This window comes from Malus domestica, chromosome 12, assembly GCF_042453785.1.
Source record: "Malus domestica chromosome 12, GDT2T_hap1".
Classification (NCBI taxonomy): Eukaryota; Viridiplantae; Streptophyta; class Magnoliopsida; order Rosales; family Rosaceae; genus Malus; species Malus domestica.
The window spans coordinates 8756822-8776915 of record NC_091672.1 but is presented as its reverse complement, the minus strand read 5'-3'; the positions used below and the strand labels follow the sequence as shown (position 1 = coordinate 8776915).

At 40.0% G+C, this 20094-nt stretch overlaps 1 protein-coding gene across 1 annotated transcript; it reads left to right on the top strand.

Moving 5' to 3' along the window:
• Window positions 1–2830, top strand: LOC114820164 (uncharacterized protein At1g65710-like). The gene is made up of 2 exons (XM_029090566.2): window positions 1–1560; window positions 1809–2830. Exons 1-2 carry the CDS (start codon window positions 298–300, stop codon window positions 2676–2678), a joined length of 2133 nt encoding a protein of 710 aa, XP_028946399.1. The 5' UTR covers window positions 1–297; the 3' UTR covers window positions 2679–2830.
• The last annotated feature ends 17264 nt before the right edge of the window (window positions 2831–20094 follow it).

Here is a 20094-nt window from a genome sequence, read left to right as displayed (position 1 = left end):
TCTCTCTCCCAGTTAAACAAATTTATAATTAGTTTAATTGAAATCAAATCCATAACGGCTAACGAGTCAGAGAGACAAAACATTCACTTTTCAAAATCCGTCTCGGGTGAAGGACCACCACCATCTCTTCCCCTCTTCTTCTTCTTCTTGCACTATAACCTTCAAAATCCTTCAAAATCCGTATCTTACCGTCAATGATATCATTCGATATTCGCTTTCCTTTTCTGTAATTTGATTACCCACTGCGGGTTTTCCATCTCGAAATCAAATTCATCAATTTCTGCAAGTTTTTCTGTAATGGGTACTTGTTTTAGCAAGAAGAACACCTCTTGTTCCCCTGCTCCGCTGCCTCTTCCTCTATCTGCTCCGCCTGCTACCGGTTATGGTTACGGTTATGGGGTGGTTGATTCAAGCATCAAGAGCAAGCCCATATCGGAAACTGAAGCAGGGGAGCTTAAAACGAAGGTGAAGAAGCAGCCAGGAGCAAAACAAGAACAAATTGCCCAACAAGAAGGAGACAATCAAGATCAAGAACCCCAAGTCCAAGTGAAGAAGGAGGTATTCGTCATCAAACACCGAAAGAGCCACGACGAAAGAGGGGACAGAGATTGCAAGAAAACCCCACTTCCCCAAAACCAAATCCAACCGAATTCGCCGCGACAACCGCCGTCTGATGCGGCGGTTGTTTTTGCTGCTGCAGCTGCTTCTCCTCCGCAGATTGCTGCTGACACCAAGACCGGTGCTTGCAGTGTATCCGCGGATGACGTTGACAAGGTTGGGAAGCGTGGGAGGACGTTGAGCTGCAACAAGGAGGAATTGGACGCCATTCTCATACAGTGTGGAAGGCTCAGCCGCAGCAATTCTTCCGGGTCTGCGAATAGAACCCGAAAGTACTCTGGTTCGAAGAGGAGATTTGATTTCGATGCGAGCGATGTTCATGCCAATGTCAATGATATATGTAATGGTGCTGATGCTGATGGTGAGGGTGATAGGGTTTCAGAAGAGAAAACTCACCGCCATTCTTTGAGGTCAAGGCCTTCTTCTCCTTCTTCTCAAGGGAGGAGGAGGAGGACACCCAGCAGAGAAAGAAATCAGCAGCAGCGATCGAGCAGCAGGGAGAGACGAACTAGTCTTTCACCGGGCAAACGCTCATCTTCTAATGCTAATTCTGGTGCAACAGCAACTGCCAATGCGAATCCTAGGCCAGGAAAGATGGTTTCAGTCCCTGCAGCTGCCATTAACAATGGGGAATCTGCAACTACCATCAAGCGAATTTCAGTGAAGAGAAATGTTGGATCCCCCCGTGCTCAGTCCCCAGCTAGAGCTCAGTCTCCAGCTATATTGAATGGTAGAGGTCCCAATGACGGTCAGCAGCAGCCTTCTCTAAGCCGGAGCTCCTCAAGAAAAGCGGAGCACTCCCCCTACAGAAGGAACCCATTGGCTGAGATCGATCCTAACTCCCTTGCCTACCCACAAGCGAATAACAACAACCGAAACAAAAGAGAAATCCAGGCTGAAGAGGAGATTGTTGTCAAGGAACCCACCAATTTTTCAAATCAGGTAGCTTATCTTCTTGTCATTTCCTCAATAGTTATTCCCAAGTTTGAACTTTTGAATACCCTCTCCGTAGTTTAGATTAGATTGAATGGAATATTGCTTGAATTTGTAAACCTCTACGATTATTATTATTCTCTCTGAGAGGAAGACTATGCTATTAGTTACCTTAAAAGTATGCACTTTTAAGCCGAAAACCAAATTGTACAATGAACTTGTTCTTCTGAAGTTTAGCTTTATTAATCATCTTGCAGAAACCGACTCTCGAAATCAACTGTAACAGAATTGTCGCCCAAGGTATCAACTACATAACCAGCAATAGTACAATGGACAACAAGAACAAGGTTCTAGTGGAGGAGGCCAAGGGACAACCACAAGGGAAACCCCAAACATTAACAAGAAGCAGGTCCTCTAGGCGATCCAGAGACCTAGACATTGATCCTGAAACCAACAACCTTTTGAATCCTGGGCAGTCTTTGTATACTTCACTATTGCTCCAAGACATACAGAATTTCCACCAGCAGAACATGCCGAGTGCAGTATCACTCCCTTCATGTGTATCTAAGGCCTGCTCCATTGTAGAAGCAGTTGCCGACCTCAACTCTGCTACGAAAAGCACTCCAACAGATCAAATGAACAAAAAATTTGCTTCTGGCTATAATGCTTCACTTGCTGGGAAGAGCATAGGCTGTCTAGCAGATGAGCGAAAAGATCCTTTTGTGGAGTCTGAGGTAGTTGCCAATGATGATCTGATGGAGCCAAGCTTCCATAAGTATGTGACTGTGAGAAGGGGTACTGGTGCATTGGAAGATATGGAGGACCAAGAGTCTTCTGGCAGCAACAGCTTTCTCAGTGGTAGTTCTCACCCGCAACAACATAATTGGGGCTTCTCTTCTTCTTCGTGGGAACCCAATTCAGCTGACTCCACTGATTGCTGGACTTCAAGATCCAACACCAAAGAGGAGGATCACAAAACTCCACTGAGTATTGGTATGGATGAGGCTGCAAGAAGGAGATTGGATAGGCACCATTGCAGCGGTGGAATTGGGCGTGGAAGTCTCGCTGCCATCAAAACCAAAGGGCTTCCCACACTTCCAGGTGTTGCAGCTGCAGCATCAATGTAGATGTAGTTAAGCGTTTTTACTAATTCATTCAGATTTGTACCTTTCGATTTCAGCAACTCTCCCTCTAGTGTAGACTACATTTGTGTTGGCAGTTGCATACTTGCAACATTTTCTATTTGAAGCGCTGATTAAATTCTTCTTTTTTCCGTAAATGCTTCTGTTAAATTGTTACACTATAGTTCATAACTCGAGCAGTCGCACGAGTCTTCATTCTTAGCTATTAGACATTAGGCAATGAAGCTTGAGATTGGGAGCTATGCATACTGAGTGTTCACGATACGACTGATTGCAACTCTCTTCAACAATCATCTCATAGTCTGTTGTATGAGACCAAATGGTTGTATCCTACAGCTGCTTTTACATTCAAATTCGTATGGTTTGCATGTTTAAGTTTGATTTAGGGTTTCGATGCTTCATTTCTGTCTTCTCGTTTCTCTTCTTTTTACTTCAGTTTTGAATGGGATTAGTGTTTCTAATTTTGATTGTTCATATTTAGAACGGATACCTTGCTTTTCTAACGAATCTTAATGAATGCGAGAAATGTAGGAATTATTTTTTAGGCAGATGCACAGCAGAAAAACCTTTGTTATTCAGTTAATACTAAAGAAAGAAACTCAGATTTTCCTAAGCTTGCAGCCACTCTTTGGTATGGATGGGAAGCAAGTTTATCAAGAACTGGTCACCAAATTTAGTGAAGCGTTTCGATTTTCAAACGAGGCAAGTCATTTCAATTTTCGATTTTCACATGATATCATACAAGGTACTGATGCAGAAAGTAGAATGAAATGCTGCTTGCTTTGCAGCAGATGTATGAGGCAAGCTTCTCTTCTCATACATACACATGACCTTTACTATTATCTGTATATATCAATTGCTATGCAGCATCTAAAGCTGAATGAGCTCAAAGTGTCAATTAACAGACAATTGACCTTATTTGCAATGAAACTTCAATTAAAGATTTCCATATATTCACGTGAACATACTGAGAGTTATGTGCAATGACACCACCTGCATTTCTTTAGAACGGCCCCTGTTAATTAGTTTGGAGACCCCTGAAAGAAAAATATTGGAGATGGGTCCTATTGTTTGGGGGATAAGTTTTGGGTGTCCAAAGAAGTTAAGGAGGGGAATTTTATAAATTTGGTAATAATACTTATATGTATTTAATGCAATTACTATTTGACAGTCATTTGAATTTTACAGGAAGATTAGTAATTTGTTTTGGGTGTTGAGAGAATTTGAAACTTTTGTGGTTTTGACCTTTTTACCCTTTTTGCGGATCTAATAAATTGTTGGGCTTTGATCTTTCTTGGTTCATCTGCTCAACTTTCAGGCTTTTAGGGTTGGGCCTGTTCAATTTAGATTTTCTAGTGGTATTTGTTGAAAAATAACCCCTTTTTGTTATCAACAATTTCTCTTGGGAAAGGAAAAGTAGCTTTTCATCCCAAAAGTAGCTTTTGATTTTCGAAAGTGAACAGTTTGGGTCGATTACCTGCATTGATTGAATTTGACGGATTAAATTTTCATCCCAAAGTGGAGTCCACTCTAATTTTGTTTGCCACGATATCGATCCATGATGAGAAAGTGGAAGGCAAAATCAGCAAAAAGAGCCAGAGATGAAAGTCCAATCATCCAAATAAACGAATGAAAACCATTAACTGTGAATGACATGAATGGTATCCAAACCAGTCCACCATAACTATATAGCTCGAATATAAAGTCAATTCAACAACATACACAATGATGATGATGCACCACAGCACCACTACTTTCTCAAAAGCAAACCCACAAAATCACTCGCTTTCAACTTAAAATTGACGCATGCATGCTTGAAAATTATATCAGATATTGAAGCTCATCTCTGTGTTCACAAAATGACCCGAGTGGAGGTCTGTTTTCAGCATTTTAACTCCATGGCGGATATAGGCCAGTCAAAAAGTAATTAGCACAAGAGTACTCGAGCAACAAAGTACTTAAAAAATTGTCATTACGGAATTTGATACAATATTTGCATGTATTTAACATAATTATCATCGGACAACCAGTTATAATTTATGTAAATATGTGGATTTAATACAATCATCATTCGATTGTCAAGATGATAAATGTATTAAATGCATGTAAGTATTGGAGCCAAATCTATTATTTACACTCTAAAAATATTACTCTGCATCATTTTTTAGTGAAAAAATAAACAAAAAAAAGGTACATGATGAGTGTTGTGGAGCCAAAAATAATTACAAGACGACAAGTGGATTTTTGAACAAAAGAGGACAAAAATACCCTTTAGGTACAACGGGATTCTTACGCGGGAGCAGCGGGCAATCATCCTTCAACCAAATCAAAAGTGCCCAAAATAGGTAACAAATTCAAAGTTATTTCATCCATCCTCATCCTATATTTTCCACAAGGTAATTGTCACAACCCGTCCCGAAATTTCATTTATCGTTGATGTGAATTGACAGAATTGCCCTTAAAGGTTGCTAAGGTATGTGTGACAGGTTTATTTGAATAATGCATACCTTCCTAAATTCTTGGACAAAAATTAAGTTGGATTAAATTGTTTGCATTTGTGTGGTTAAGGATTAATGTGGACCACACACACTCAAACATGCCTTCTCTCTCTCTCTCCCATGGACTTTCTCCCCCTTCTCTCTCTCGGTTTTTCTGCACCTTGTCACTGTTCACATATGGACAAGCTTGTTCTACACCATTTCTTCACAGATCAAAGGTTCTAAGGTAAGAATCAAACTCATCTTGAGTCCCTAAGTTCAAACATACTAATTTTGGAACTTAAGACCTTCGAAATCATCGTGAAACCCTAACCTCGAAAATGTGCACTGTTCATGCACACGTAAAACATTGTGTTTTAGGGAATTTCAAGCTCATAGTGAGCTCTAGGAGGTTCCCACGAAGCTTGGGGATGTTTGTTTGGAAGTTTTGGACGTCGGATTATCGAGATCGGAAAGTTTGAATTTTGGCCGGAACTTTCGAGGCTTTTTCCAGTGAATCCCCGGCAAGTTAGGGGTCGAAGCAAGTATGGATTTGTTTATCTTGTCGAGATCTTCATTTAGATATAAAGAACGTTGAAAATAGTGAAGAATTGAGTGAGTTATGGTGATTTGAAAATAACCCAGAAACCGGCGACTTTTCTGTCGCCGGCGAAACCAGTCCGGCGTCTGGACGAAGAAGATGACGTGCGTGGGGGCGCGTAGAGCCGTGCCCCTCCCGGCGCGTGCGACGGTGAAAAATTATTCTAAAAATATCTCGACATCCGTGACGTCGAGTAGGTCACTGTGGTATATTCATATACCCAAATTAAGCATCGTATGAGAAGTTATTACGTATTGTTGGTTATGTGCTTTTAAATAACGTTTTTATAGTTATTTCGCATATAGGTGAGACCTATCCCGAGGACGAGCGTATTCAAGGGCGTCACGGGGGTTACGACCCTTCGACATACCAGTGAGTGGGCATTTATTTTCTGTATATACCTATATACTACTGATTTTTCCCAGAAATTGAATTTAAATGATAGTATGTTTTAAAATGCCATGCATATATATTATATGAAATATATGAGCTAGTATTTGATGCATATATGTTAAATGGTGTTGTGGATGTACATGTGAGTATCAGGTGAGTTTTATTTTGTTAATGTGATTTATTGTTTGATGTGATTTATGTTGAGAGCTTGTAACCTGCACCCCCGGTGTTAGTGCTTTTATTATTCACCCCGCACCACACGTTCACCTTGGATCCAAGTAGGTGCATGTCGTACAGATCACTAGAGGTGGTTCCGACATGTCGTACAGACCATTAGAGGTGGTTCCGACTTGTAGGTGACTTTAGATTTTTATACAGCTATTGATGAGAGCAGCACTAGAGCGTATTCTTACACCATTCTTGTCGTACAGACTACTTCAGATAATTCCGACTTATATGCAGAGTAGTGTCGTACAGGTCACAGTTGGTGACTCCAGCTGGATTTGATATTGAGCTATAGAATTATCTGTACAGGACAACTGCAGAGTCTCCGGTTGATTCCTTATTTCACCTGTTATATTGATGCATCCTTATTATGTTTTGAAGTATAGCATGGCATATTTTCCTGAAAAGTGTTAAAGACTTGTGATTTGAGTTTTGCTGTTATATATGGTTATATATATACTATTTTTCTGGGAAAGTATACAGGTTTTACAGCGAGAGGTTAGAAGTGTTATTAATTGAAATATTTTCCAAAAGCTTTGTTTTACTGACCCACTCAATCTTGTTTTGCGCCCCTCTAGGTTCTAATTAGCAGTGTTGGTGACTCACGAGGATTCCCACGGCGTTCTGACAGACTACTTAAATGTAGGACTCACATTCGGATGTTGTAATTTAGTAATGGTCCTACTTGACTGTACCTAGTACTTATGCTCTGATTATGTGTGTTTCATACTTAAACTCACTCTAGCATGTTAGTTGGATATTATTGCTAGTAATTGGTTTTTATTCCTTCGTATTTCTTTTACCTTCTTGCTTCCGCGTCGCACTTTTGGTTACGTCACGCCCATGTGACGGCCAACACGCCCTGATTTTAGGGTCGGGGTGTGTCAGTAATTATTTAATAACCTTCAAAACATCCCATATAAATTACATAACCCAAAAAATATTTATTCCAAAAATGTGTTGATTAACCAATTAATGGATTAATTGCCTAATTAATCCATTAAATCACACATTAAACCATAAGTTACACCCTATCCCTATAAATAAGCTCCCATTTTCACCAAAAGATCATTCCAACTCTTGCTAAAATTCTCTAGAATTCTCAAACACTTTTCTATCTAAATTCTAACTTTGGCATCAGAGGTTCTTCGGCCAAAGCCCCCCCCATTCATCGTGGGTGCATGAGGTTCTTGGCCTTGACCTAAGGTATTAATTGTTTTGTAGGTGCAATTTTGTCCAATATTAAGGAGGAAGAAATTTGCATCCACAAGTGTTAATAACAAAAACCTCATAAAGTTTTAGTTTTCCTTGATCCTTTAAATTTTGGTCGTCGGAATGAATGCTGAGAAAACCACATAAACGTAGGAAGAAGATGAAGAATAAAGAACTACTCTTGACGTTTATATATAGCCCCGATCACTTGATCACAACCGCTAGGAAACAGCGCCAAATCGGCCATATGCAAGACTTTGCAACATTTATAATTTATAGTCTATATAAAGACCTCATACATTAGAATCAACCAAAATATAACACTTTACCCCTCAAAAGCAAAACATAACTGGTTACAACTTACATATGCTACCTTCTATGTGTTTGTGTTTTTGATCATCTGAGGAGTGTGTATGCAATTTACATGGAAGTCCCTTAGTCGTAGGTGCCTTTGTACGAGGAATGGGAGGGGTGACGAGTGAGGTCAGCTCGGTTTAGTCAAGCCGAGACGGATGATGGAATGCCCTCATCCTACTTTTGGCTAATCAGCTAAGGCAATGAGGTCAACTCAGCTCGAGTCTTTCCGCGATGACTATAGCTTAATTGAGCCGACCTATGAGCTTCTATCTTCTCATCGTCTGGCTAATTAACCAAGAGAATGAGGTCAACTTGTCTGGAACTTAGTATTACAATTTAGTAATATTTCTCTTCATCAATAACCAACACCATGAAACTCGTTAAACATTATGAAAAAAAATATGAAACACATAAAATTTTTTTTTAATTACTTTAGCCATTAGATTTAAATTTGGACCGTTAAATTTTTTTTTGTTTTTACCTTTGAATTTCATCAAATTAGATCTTAACCGTTAGATTCAATGAAATTATAAATATAAAACTAAATAAAATATACATATATGGTGGGCCAACCTCACTAATCATGGGCTAAATCTAGCTTTGTTTTAGGTTATAGGTTTTAAGTCCAATTTTTAAGCTTGGGTTGGGTTGGATTTTTTTTTTTTTTTTTTTTTTTTGTGGGGGGGTGGGGTGGGAATAGAGGAAAATAGGTTATAGGCTAGGGATGGAGATGGTCTAAAGAAGAGTAATGCTACATTTATCATCTACTTGTACCACCTTTTGTATCATCTTTCTAATAGAGGTAGGACCGACAAGGCATATGGGTCACATCTCTAATAGAGAGATGATATAAATAAGAGTACATATAGATGATAAGAGTAATATTTATGTACAAAGAAAGTAAAGTTTGATAATTTGTCCTCCATTGTAGAGGTTATCTCTTAATGTACCAAAAGCAATTATGTTGGTCACTATTTGTTAATCCTGATGTAGCATTATAATTCTAATCAATACGTATTATTTTGTAATAAAGACAACCATAACCATAGACAATGACTAGATTTGTAATTTAATCCATCTCTTTTAATCTTGAAATATATATCATATCGATCACTTGACTCAAATTCTAAACTCATATTCTTATTTTTCTTCGGGTAAAAACGAATTATATAATACAATTTTAAGGAAAATTCTTCAATGTTATATAAAATAAAATGCAACGAGTGTTGAGCGGCTGAGGTTAAAAGTTAGAGATCGAATGGTTGAGAAACTTGTTGAATATTAAAAAACAAAGAAGTGGGTAATCTGCCATGAGCAGGTGAGTAGGGGTGGAATTTTTTCCTGAAAATCCCGAACCGTCCTGATCCCGTCCCGAAATTAGACCGAAAAATTCCCGAACCGAATTTCCCGAAACCGATCCCGACCCAAAAGTTTCGGTTTGGAATTCGGCCACAACTTTGAAAGCTTTCGGGAATCCCGAACCGAACCGAATAATATATATATTTATTTATTTATTTTTAATTTTTAATTAGAAATTACTTGAACCGTTGGATTTGTTAAAATCTAATCCAACCGTCCATAGTTAGGTCATTTGTTTGTTAGGTTATTAGACTCTCTCAGTCGCTCTCGCTCTCTCACCTCACTGGCTCACTCACTCTCACAGTCCCCCCGCTCCACTCCTCCGTCGATTCCACGCCGCTCCACTCCTCCGTCGAATCCATGCCGGTCGTCATCGTCCATTGACTCACGCCGCTTCTCCATCGACTGATGCTTCTCCATCGACTCACACTCACACACTCGAATCTGACACCAATCGAGTCCCAAAATCCAGGTTAGGGTTCTTGATTTTTGATTAACTTGATTTCTGAGTGAGTATTTTGTCAAATGTGTGAGGGTTTCGAATTAGGGAACTTTTCATGTGTATTTGATCCTTCTTCCTTCAACAGAGGACCCCAAATAAGTAGGAAACCCCATTTTATGTGTTTCTATAGGAGATGATTCAGGTAGCAAGCTAACTAAGATTAGTAGTTAGTAAGCCCAGAAGCTTTCCCAGTTGCATGCAACGCTTCATCTCTGTGCCTCGAGAGATTTCTTCACTGATTAGCACAACAATTCTCACAGAGAGAGAGAGTGGGAGTGTGTAAGAGAGAGAGAGAGAATGAGAGAGAATGAATTTCGAGCAGTCCTAATCATCTTCTTGTTTTTCTTCGTCTTCAGAATCTGTGATGCACTATACGGACCATCATCGCCAGTTCTTCAAGGCCCAATCCCGAAGTTACCCGAAAATCCCGAAACACTTTCGGGAATCCCGAATTTCGGGAAATGCACATATTCGGTTAGGTTTCGGGATATAAAATCCCATCCCGAAATGTTTTGGTTTGGGATTCGGGAAAGGAGTTTCGGTTCGGGATCCCGACCCGAACCACCCCTAGAAAGTAGTGTCCTACTTTTGACCCTCTCTCCTTTTCTATTTACGCATCACCACAAGAGTAATGTTAGGTAGATTAAATTTGTAAAAAATTTACAAACTAAATGAAGTGTCACTGATAAGAAATAAGCATGTTAATCAACACTTAAATAATAATTCAATTATCACCTTCTATGTCATTTAGTTTACAAAATTTAGTCTACGGCCACCTTAGCATTGCACCATAAACTATGGTGTACGCTCACCATACACTTAATCATCTACCACATATCCTTTCCCTTAACCTTGGTTAAATTTCTTCAAAATTGAAAAAGGAACATTTAATATGACAGTTAACTAAACTAATTAGGTGTATGCATGTATGGTCAACATGTACCATAAGTTAGACTGACACACCCCGACCTAAATTAGGGCATGATGGCCGTCACGTGAGGGTGACGTAGCCACGTGCATAGTGCGGAAGCAATAGAGATATAAGGAGTTACGAATAAACAAAAAGCAAATCAACTAGAGTACTACTTGAGATAAGGTGCCAGTGCGAAATTAAGTGTGAAATACACAACGCGAGCATAAATAGCCTAAGTGCAGTCAAGCAGGATAAGTACTAATTATACAACACCCAAGGGTGATCCTACATTTATGATGTTCTATCAGAACCACCGTCGAAATCCCCGTGAGCCACCAAAGCACTTCTACCTAAAACCTAGAGGGGCGCAAAATAGAAAGTGTGAGTGGACAAAAACAAAACTTTTCAAAATCATTTCATTCCTCAAAAGTTCTAACCCCTCGCCGTAAAACCTGTATAATTTCCCAAAAAATAATAATAATAATAATAAGCTGTATCAGAAATCATACTTAAGATGAAAATCCATAGAAGTATACCATGCCAAAGTATCTCAACGCAATGCCATGAGTAATCCAGACAAAATATATCAATGTCAGATATTGCATCAGCCAAATCCCTCTAACTCAATCTGTACGGTTGAGTCTATAGCTCATAACCAATCTTAATCATATCAAATTCTGCACACGAGTCAGAACCATCTAAAGTGGAATGTATGACAAGACTAGGTGTAAAATAAATATGCTCTAGTGCTACGATCACGTAAAGACTATGCAAATAATCGCGGGTCACTTACGAGTCAGAGCCGCCTATAGTGGTCTGTACGACAGGCATGTGCACCTAACTTGGATCCAAGGTGAGCATATGGTGCGGGATGTGAACATCACGTGAAGGACTGTGCCCTAACTCTGGGCGGGAGCACTAACACTAGGGTGCATGTTTATGAGCTCTCAATACATCACATCATATCTTAAATAACTAAAGTAACCTCATATCTTTAATTTATGAACTTACTTATGCGTCCGCAGCACTAATCATAAATATATGCAACTACTAATGCATAAATAAAATAGGCAGATATTTTGCATGGCATTTCAAAACATATAATCATTCAAATTCATTTTCTGGGAAAAATCTCAAGTATATAGGTATATACGAAAACCAAAAGCCCACTCACTAATATGTCAAAGGGCCGTAGCCCCCGAGCCTTGATTGATGGCGCTCGTCCTCAGGATAGGTCTCACCTATATGTGAAATAACTAAATAAACGTTATTTAAAGCACATATATAAAACTAGGAAATAACTTCTCATACATTGCTCAAATGGGATATTTGAATATACTACCATGACCTACTCAACCTTAGGAACATCCCCATATTTTTAGAAAAAAAATTCATGACCCCACGTGCCCTCACGTGCCGGCCAAGGGATGGCCAGACGCGCGGCTCATGCATAGGCACGTGTCTGGCACAGGGGACGGAATAGTTAACGCCATTAGGGAATTTTTCGTTAAAAACTAGAATATGCCGTTAATTATACATGACGGCGTCAGAATATTTCATCAACTTTGACGGAATATTCTTCTCCTTTTTCCTTGGTTCGCCGGAGTCTGGCACTGGTGCCGCTGCGATCGCTGAAAACTGGAAAATCTTATAACTTCAATACCTTCTTCATTTCTCAACCAAAATTCATGAAATTTGTACCAAAATGAAGTTACAACGAGAAGAACAAAACCTTACCAATTTTAAGCCTTGAAAACCACGGGATTTCACCGGAGAAACCTTGATATTTCGGCCAAACTTGAAACTTGCCAAACTCAACTTCCCAACAACCAAAACACTTCGTTTTTCTTTTCCGAGCTTCATGAAAGTGTTTTAAGGCTTCCTATAACCTTAAAACTCCTTGAAAACTTCACAATCACGAGTGCATGAACAGTACTCCAAATCGGGGTTCTTTGGTTCTCGGGTTTTCGAGGGTTTCACGTACCAAAAATGATATAGTACAACTCCTGAACTTACTAGGTGTTTAAAGGTGCCAACTACAACCTCGATCTGTGACTGGAAGTGAAGGTTTGAAGGTTGTCCGTACGTTGTACGGAAAATGGATAAAATTCGAGAGAGTGAGGATAGAGAGAGAGTCAACGAGAGGGTGATAGTGAGGGTGTGTTTGTGTGTGGTCCAGGTTTGGCCAACCAAACCAAAAACAACTAAAACCTTAAGTTCTAATTGAGTCCAAATACTTAGGAAGAAAATAATTGGTCCACAACACAACTTAAACCACACAACACCACAAACGTTTAAGGGTAAATTAGACATTTCACACCATCAGAGAATATCTTTTGGGACAGGCTGTCACATAGACCATCTTCAACCCTTGGGTTAAAATCTAAAATTTTTTACCCAGAAAATTTAGGTTTTAACTCGAAAATAGTTTTTCTCCTCCAACCCTTCTGGGTTAAATTTTTAGCTCGAGATTATTAAAGAATGAATTTAGGCTAATTTTTTTTTCTTAAAGTAACTTAAAAAGATTATATAGACTATCCTAATTTAATTTTATTAACCTTTTAACCTAAAAATATTTAGATCCGATTAATATTGAAAAATTATTAAACTGATACCATGAAACTAGTGAAATACTATTGAAGAATATAAAACATACAATTTTTTTAATACCTTTTGCAGATGGATTTAAATTTGGACCGTTAGATTTTTTTATTTTTTTTACCGTTGGATTCAATGAACTTATAAATATAAAACTAAAAAAATACACATATATGGTGGGTCAGCTGTACTAACCCAAGAGGAATCATGGCTTAAATTTGCCCCAGAAATGAGTTTTGGCTTAAACCTCCTGTTTTCCTAAGACCATCTCCAACCCTTGGGTTAAAACCTAAAATTTTTAACCCATAAAATTTAGATTTTAACTTAAAAATATTTTTTTCTCCTCCAACCCTTATGCGTTAAATTTTTAGTTTGAGAGTATTAAATAATGAATTTAGAATAATTTTTTTCTTAAACTTACCATTGGATTCGATCTATTAGATCTTAGCCGTTAGATTCAATGAATTTATTAAATATGAAACTAAAAAAGTACACATATATGGTGGATCAGCTCCTCCACTAATGCATGAGAAATTTTGGGCTAAATTTGCACCAAAAATGAGTTTTTGGTTAAAACTCATATTTGACCCAAAGGTTGGAGCAAGTTGGGATAAGTTTAGAACCTAAAATTTAAGTTTTACTTCAAGGATTTGAGTAGGTCTAAAGAGTTGGAGCAAGTTTGAGTAAGTTTAGAACTTCAAATTTGAATTTTACTCTAAAAGTTGGAGTAGATCTTACAGGGATAAACAAAATGCTCCCCTTCTGTTTATGATTTCTCTGTTGTGGGACCCAGTAAAACTTTGTAACCTTCTATGACTTTTTTGCTACCTGCAAATTTAAAAGAAAAAAGTTGTAGTATCAAATACTACTTTAGTATGGAAATGAAAACCAAACAGATTATTTTGGGAACTAGGGTTTATGATTAAACAGAGAGAGAGAGAGCAGTAGCTATCCAGCGAACAAGTTCGGGCTTCAACGTACGAACAGAAGGCTGCAAGCAAGAAGGTGTGGACAGGGGCTTTATTATCAACACGTACGTGTGTTTGGTTTCATGGAAACTTCCATTTAGATCTACCGTCAAAACAGTATCAGGGAACAATCTAAAGACCAACTTTGGCCGTCTGATTGGGATGGAACCCTTCATTCAATACCATGCATGATCTCAGATGAACCCACCCACCCTCATAACAACCTTCATGTCTTTGTTTTGGTCATATGTCAGTCAACCACAGACCAACACAGCAGAGTCTAATAATGTATAGGCCCTCGTGCTCTTCGTTTCTTATATGTAGATCTTCGTGTTTATTATAAAATCTATTCATATTATAAATTATTATATAAAAATTATGTTTGAAGAAAATTAATAAAAATTAAGGTCGTTTAGTCATTAAATTACATAAGAACAAGATGAATAAATATAGTAAAAGCATTATGAAATATTTATCTATTTGTTATAGTTGATTAACTTAACGACCTTAGTTTTAATTCATATTTTGTAGAGATAATATTTACAGAGTAATTTATAATTTTAACGGGTTCATATTATAAGCACAAAGTTTTGTAAATCAGTCATGAAGAATTTTGAGTAGGAGTTCATAATCATCCTTTAGTAGCCAAACATTGCTTTTTACTGTACTTGTGACTTCTCGTTTTGTTAATAAAATGTAATGGTTAACCCTAAAACCTACCAAGCCTACGTGGCACGCAGACCGAATAATTAATAAGCTAACTACGTCATTCAATTGTGTGCGGGGCATGCCAACTCGTCAGTCGAGTTCGGCCGAAGAGTAAAATATGTTGATGTCGCATTGGGCGCACTGCTAACTTCTTGATCTTGCAACTGTGGCCGAGGAAGGAACACGTCTTGGCCTTTGGGTTCTAGAGCCTGAAGACAAGGCTACTAGTTCTGCGAAGTTCACAAATCGTCGACACTAGGTTCAGTCTTGGTAATTATAATAGTGAAAGTATAAGTACGCTGAACTGGTACCAGACTATATGAACACAAATACTCGAAAGAGATAAATGTCTTGATCGTAAATGTGGTCCAACCGTCAGAGTGTCAAACTCTAAAATGTACTTGTGAATATCCAATCATAAAACAAAACTCGACTTTCAATGTGCGAGCCTAGTAACCTGGTAACACCTCACTTTGCCGAGAAGGTTGATGAGATGATCTCTGCCAACAAGGATTCGAAAATCCTTCTCGACTGAGACTTAGATAAATAACCAGTCGGCCTCGAAGCAATGTTGTCTATCCAAACTCAAGGTGTTCCTTGGTCAGCTGATTCTACAACTTCAGTGCTGTTTATCCAAACTGAAGATGTCGCCGGTTGCCTTCATAGTGCTGTTTATCCAAATTGAAGATGTGTTGGCGAGAAAAAAAGGGAAGATGATAAAATCTCAAAAGTTGTTGAGAAGCTTTGCGTAGGATAATTTGTATGTTGATTTGGAGGGGTTTGAATGATGCACTCCCTTCTCTATTTATAGTAGCGAACCCCATCATGGTCGAACTAAAATTATACTCGGATTAGAATTCTTCAACCCAATCTGATTAGGTTTCGGCCAATCCTAGCTCTAATAGGGTTTTGAACCAAGCTTCATAATGAACCCGATTCATCCCCTAATTCTAAGCATCTTCAACTTTAAGACTCCTTGTGGGACTAGGGTTCGACTTCTTGACCTTTATCTAAACCAATCATTCTCGCAACAAGATTCGGCTGACCTTGATTGGACGACCAATGATAAGATTCTAGATGAATGCTACTGGGCTGAGAATAACTCTAAGTTTGGCCCAAAACAATATTTTGGGCCCAAACATTGCCCCCTCGCTTCTAAGGTCTTCGGCCTACAATCTCTGGCCGAGCCTCGACCTTGAAGAAGTGATTCTCTGTCGAAGAATAAACCCTTAGCATATTCCTTCTAAAGATCCAAAGAACATGACAAGCCTTGAACACTCCAAATGTCCAAATGCATTTATTAAGCATGGTCTTTCACTCATCAATTTTTCTAACAACACTGCACCACTTGACACGTGGCAACTTCCAGTTTCTCCCATTTCTGTCTCTTTCTGCACAACTTGACACGTGGTAGCTCCTCATCGCCACTGTCTATCTTCAATCATGCGTGCCCTTACGTTCGAGGCGTGTAGACGTCGAAACGTCTCTTTGTCATAAATTTCGCCATCACACACAAGCGTGCAACCTAAATTCTTGTGCTTTTCGACCTCTCCACCTAGATTTTTAAAGATCTGTCATGATTATGCAACACTTTAGTTAAATTTACCTCTCATCCTTTTAAAATTAAATTGTTGATCTTCTTCCCAATTGCCTATAAGTACTCAGCCCAACTTCACATGAACTTTTACGCTCTCAAATTTCCAGAACTTCTTGCCATTTGCACTGAGCCCAGAAAGGAAACCAAACTTTGAAACTTAGAAAACCTTCAACCTTCATCAATGGTTGCCAACACTTTCATCACCAAACTCGCTGAAGAATGCGACAAGTGCCAAGACTTTATTGATCAGAACGCCATCAAAACCTTCCGATCCAAGGATGATTCGAGCGCCTTCTACCAAACTTTGGGACCACTTTTCAAGGACGACATCCCAGAGTCAATAACCAACATGTTAAAGGCCTACTGCTTTGTTCCCCTATTTCAAAGGTACGAATGGTCGAAGTGGGAATCGACCAAACCCTAAGGAGTTTGGCCTTCAACCTCTATAACCTGGGCTGCTTGGGTTACCCGAATGGAGCCATACTTCAGGGGCGAATGGAAGACTCTTGGCATCTTCGATGCCATTAAGCTCTCGACCATTGAGATTAACATGGATCGAGAACTCCTAATGGCTGCCCTGAGCTTCTGGTGTTCGACCACTAACATTATGGTTTTTCCTCTCGGCCCCATTGGCCCGACCGTGTTAGATGTCACGGCCATACTTGGCACTTCCCTTTCTGGTCTTCTAGTTGATGTCGCTCTTTCTTGGTATCAATTCGACCTAGACCTGAATGCGGTATTCTACGAGCGTGTCGTCGAAGCTTTGATTAAGGACGGTCAGGAGCTGTCGAAAGAATATGTGCACAAGTTGCACAAAACCTTCTTCAACTATAGCACCCTGATCACCCACTTTGCTGGCTTAAAAGGGGAAGCTCTCAAGAAATGGGAGCACGAGACCTTCTTATTCCACTAGTACAACAAATTCATCTTTTGTACCAAGTCGAACAAGTGCTTGGTCGAGAACATGTCGGTGGCCGAAGCACTGGTCAGTGGTTATGTCCTAGCCCTCGGTCTAGCCATCCTTGCCAACCGGCCTGGCCATCATTGCCAACCTTTCTCAGTGCTTGGCCGATGCTTCTGCTGGGAAGATCGATCCGCATCAGAATGGCCGGCTCTGGGTCTTCCAATTATGGCTGCAGGTCTACTTCTGCACCCTGAGGTCGAAGATCCCTAGCTTCAACTTCGACCTACGATAGTCTTGAGGGTCGTTTGTCCTGGGTCGTGACCTTCCCTTTGGTTAAGATGCTCGACGGGCTAGTTGGGAGATCTACCATCCTCACTTCGTGGCCTGTTAACTGGGCTACCTCCAGGGCTGTCCTCTGCCGCTCCTCACTTCTCGCTCACTCTTAAGCCGAGAACACCTCTTCAGCTCTGAGGAGGTTGAGAGAGAATTCCAAGAACGGTGTACTAAATTTTACCTTCGGTCGTATACCCCAGAAACTGACTATACCAGCACATTCACCTACTGGTGGAATGCCTACGTCAAGGATTTCTTTAGTACCTCGACCAAGGAAGTTTCGAAGAACCTTTTTGGCGATCGACCGAGGAAGACGCTCGCTCTAAAATCCAAAGAAACGGCTTAAGGTATACATCATTTACTTTTCTTGTTTATCTATTCAATTCAAACTTTGTTTTTACTTAAGCTTAGTTTTTTTAGGTGGTCATGTCATAAAACGGGCCGATGTGATCGCGATGGTTGCGGCAAAAAAGAAACTCACTCATTCTCCAAAGAAGGTTACGACCATCGCACCTCCCTCAGCCGGACCAACTCCAGTAGCTACCCCTGCTATGCTGACCGCACCATGCAAATGGCCTTGCCCAGAGTTCGAGACGACTGGCAACGTTGCCCAGCCCCAAAAGCGCATCAAGAAAAAGGCAAAGAAGAGAGATCGGGAAATTCACATAAATGCAAGTCAGACCATAGGAGTAACCACTCCTAGTATCCCTCTCCCTTATTATGTCGTCTAGGCCTCTATGAAAGTACCGCAAAACCTTCGATGGATCAGGCGACTGAGATTCGACCCACCAGGCAGGTCATTGTTGAACCAGTCGTTCCTCTATTGGTCGAGGGTCTTGCAACTCTAGGGCTAGCTATTGCTCCTAATGTCAGCATAGCAGCTGCTGCTTTGGAGAAAACGGCCACCGGCAGAGAGAAACCCTTCCCCAAATCCAAAAAAAACTCTAGTGATCGTCTTGGAAGAAGTGGTATGACCATTTTTTTTTATAATAATGTTCTTCTTTTATTTTAACTAGATCTCCAAACTAACAAACAATCCTCTTTTATGACTAGGAAAACGAAAGTTAAATATCTTCGCTGGTGAGGCGCCTTCAACCGGCTGAACTACCGATTACCAATCCTCAGCCAGCGGTCGAGGTGGTTGGCCAAGTCGACCTTCCTACGGCCGAAGTAGGTCCGGAGCATAAAGCGTCGCCTCAAGTCGAGCCAAAAGCGACGGCAGAGACATCGGTTCATCCCTAGGACAAAAATCTTGGCATTCCTCCTCAGGAGGTCACTTTAACTTTTGTAAGGCTCAATCATTTTCTTTTATTAATTTCCAACCTTAGAATTCTAAACTAAGAAAATTTTAAATGCCCGGTGCCCAATCGCTCATTCTATCCAAAATTCTATGCGCCGAATGGCATTATTTATATTTCATGGCCACCCTAATGGCTATCAGACATAGAAAACCTTTATCAGCCGCATGAATTAAAAGGCTACGTTAAACACTAGGCTTGTCCATTAAGCTCTATGGGTTCAAGCAACGAACCAGCAGACATGGCCGAAGTTTCTTCTCGGCAGGTCTAACACAATTTCCGTATCTACTGTCCTTTTAATTTCTCTTCTTTAACAACTTTCTTTTTGTGCAACCTACATGGGAGGTCGAGCTTGATGCCCTCATCTCCATTGCTTTTGGGACGGTTGGGCCTTCAACAGCCTTAACCGAGCCTTTTGCAACCAGGGTCGAGTCCAGCGCCCTCGCCAAGCTGTAGGAGCTTGTGTCTCTCTCAGCCTCGCAAATCCTTCAATGCAAAAGCCTCAATTATGTAGGAGAATGTTTGAATGACCTTGCAACCATCAACCTTCTGAGCAACCAGAGTGTCGTTCACCTATCTACTGTCCTAGAACGAACCCGGTAATATTTCACTATCTTTGAGAGGGCTCTTCATGCAGAGGATGACCTCAAGGATGTATGGTCGCTCATAAAGCTATCCAACCAGAGCTTGAGGCCATAAAGGTAAGGAAAGAACGACTAGCCGATCTTGATCGTCAAATCGCTGAACTTCAATGTCAAATGTCGGCCGTTGCTTTTGAGCTTGAAAAGGATTTTGAGTCGAATAAACCTCGACTGGCAGCGTACGCAGCGGGTGCGAAGTGGATACAGCAACTACAACTCAACAAAAGAAATCCACTTTTGAAGCTTTTCTTCCTTCGACTCCATAGGATTTTGTCTTTAGTTGTAGGCTGGTTGACTATTTGTAACTTCACTTGG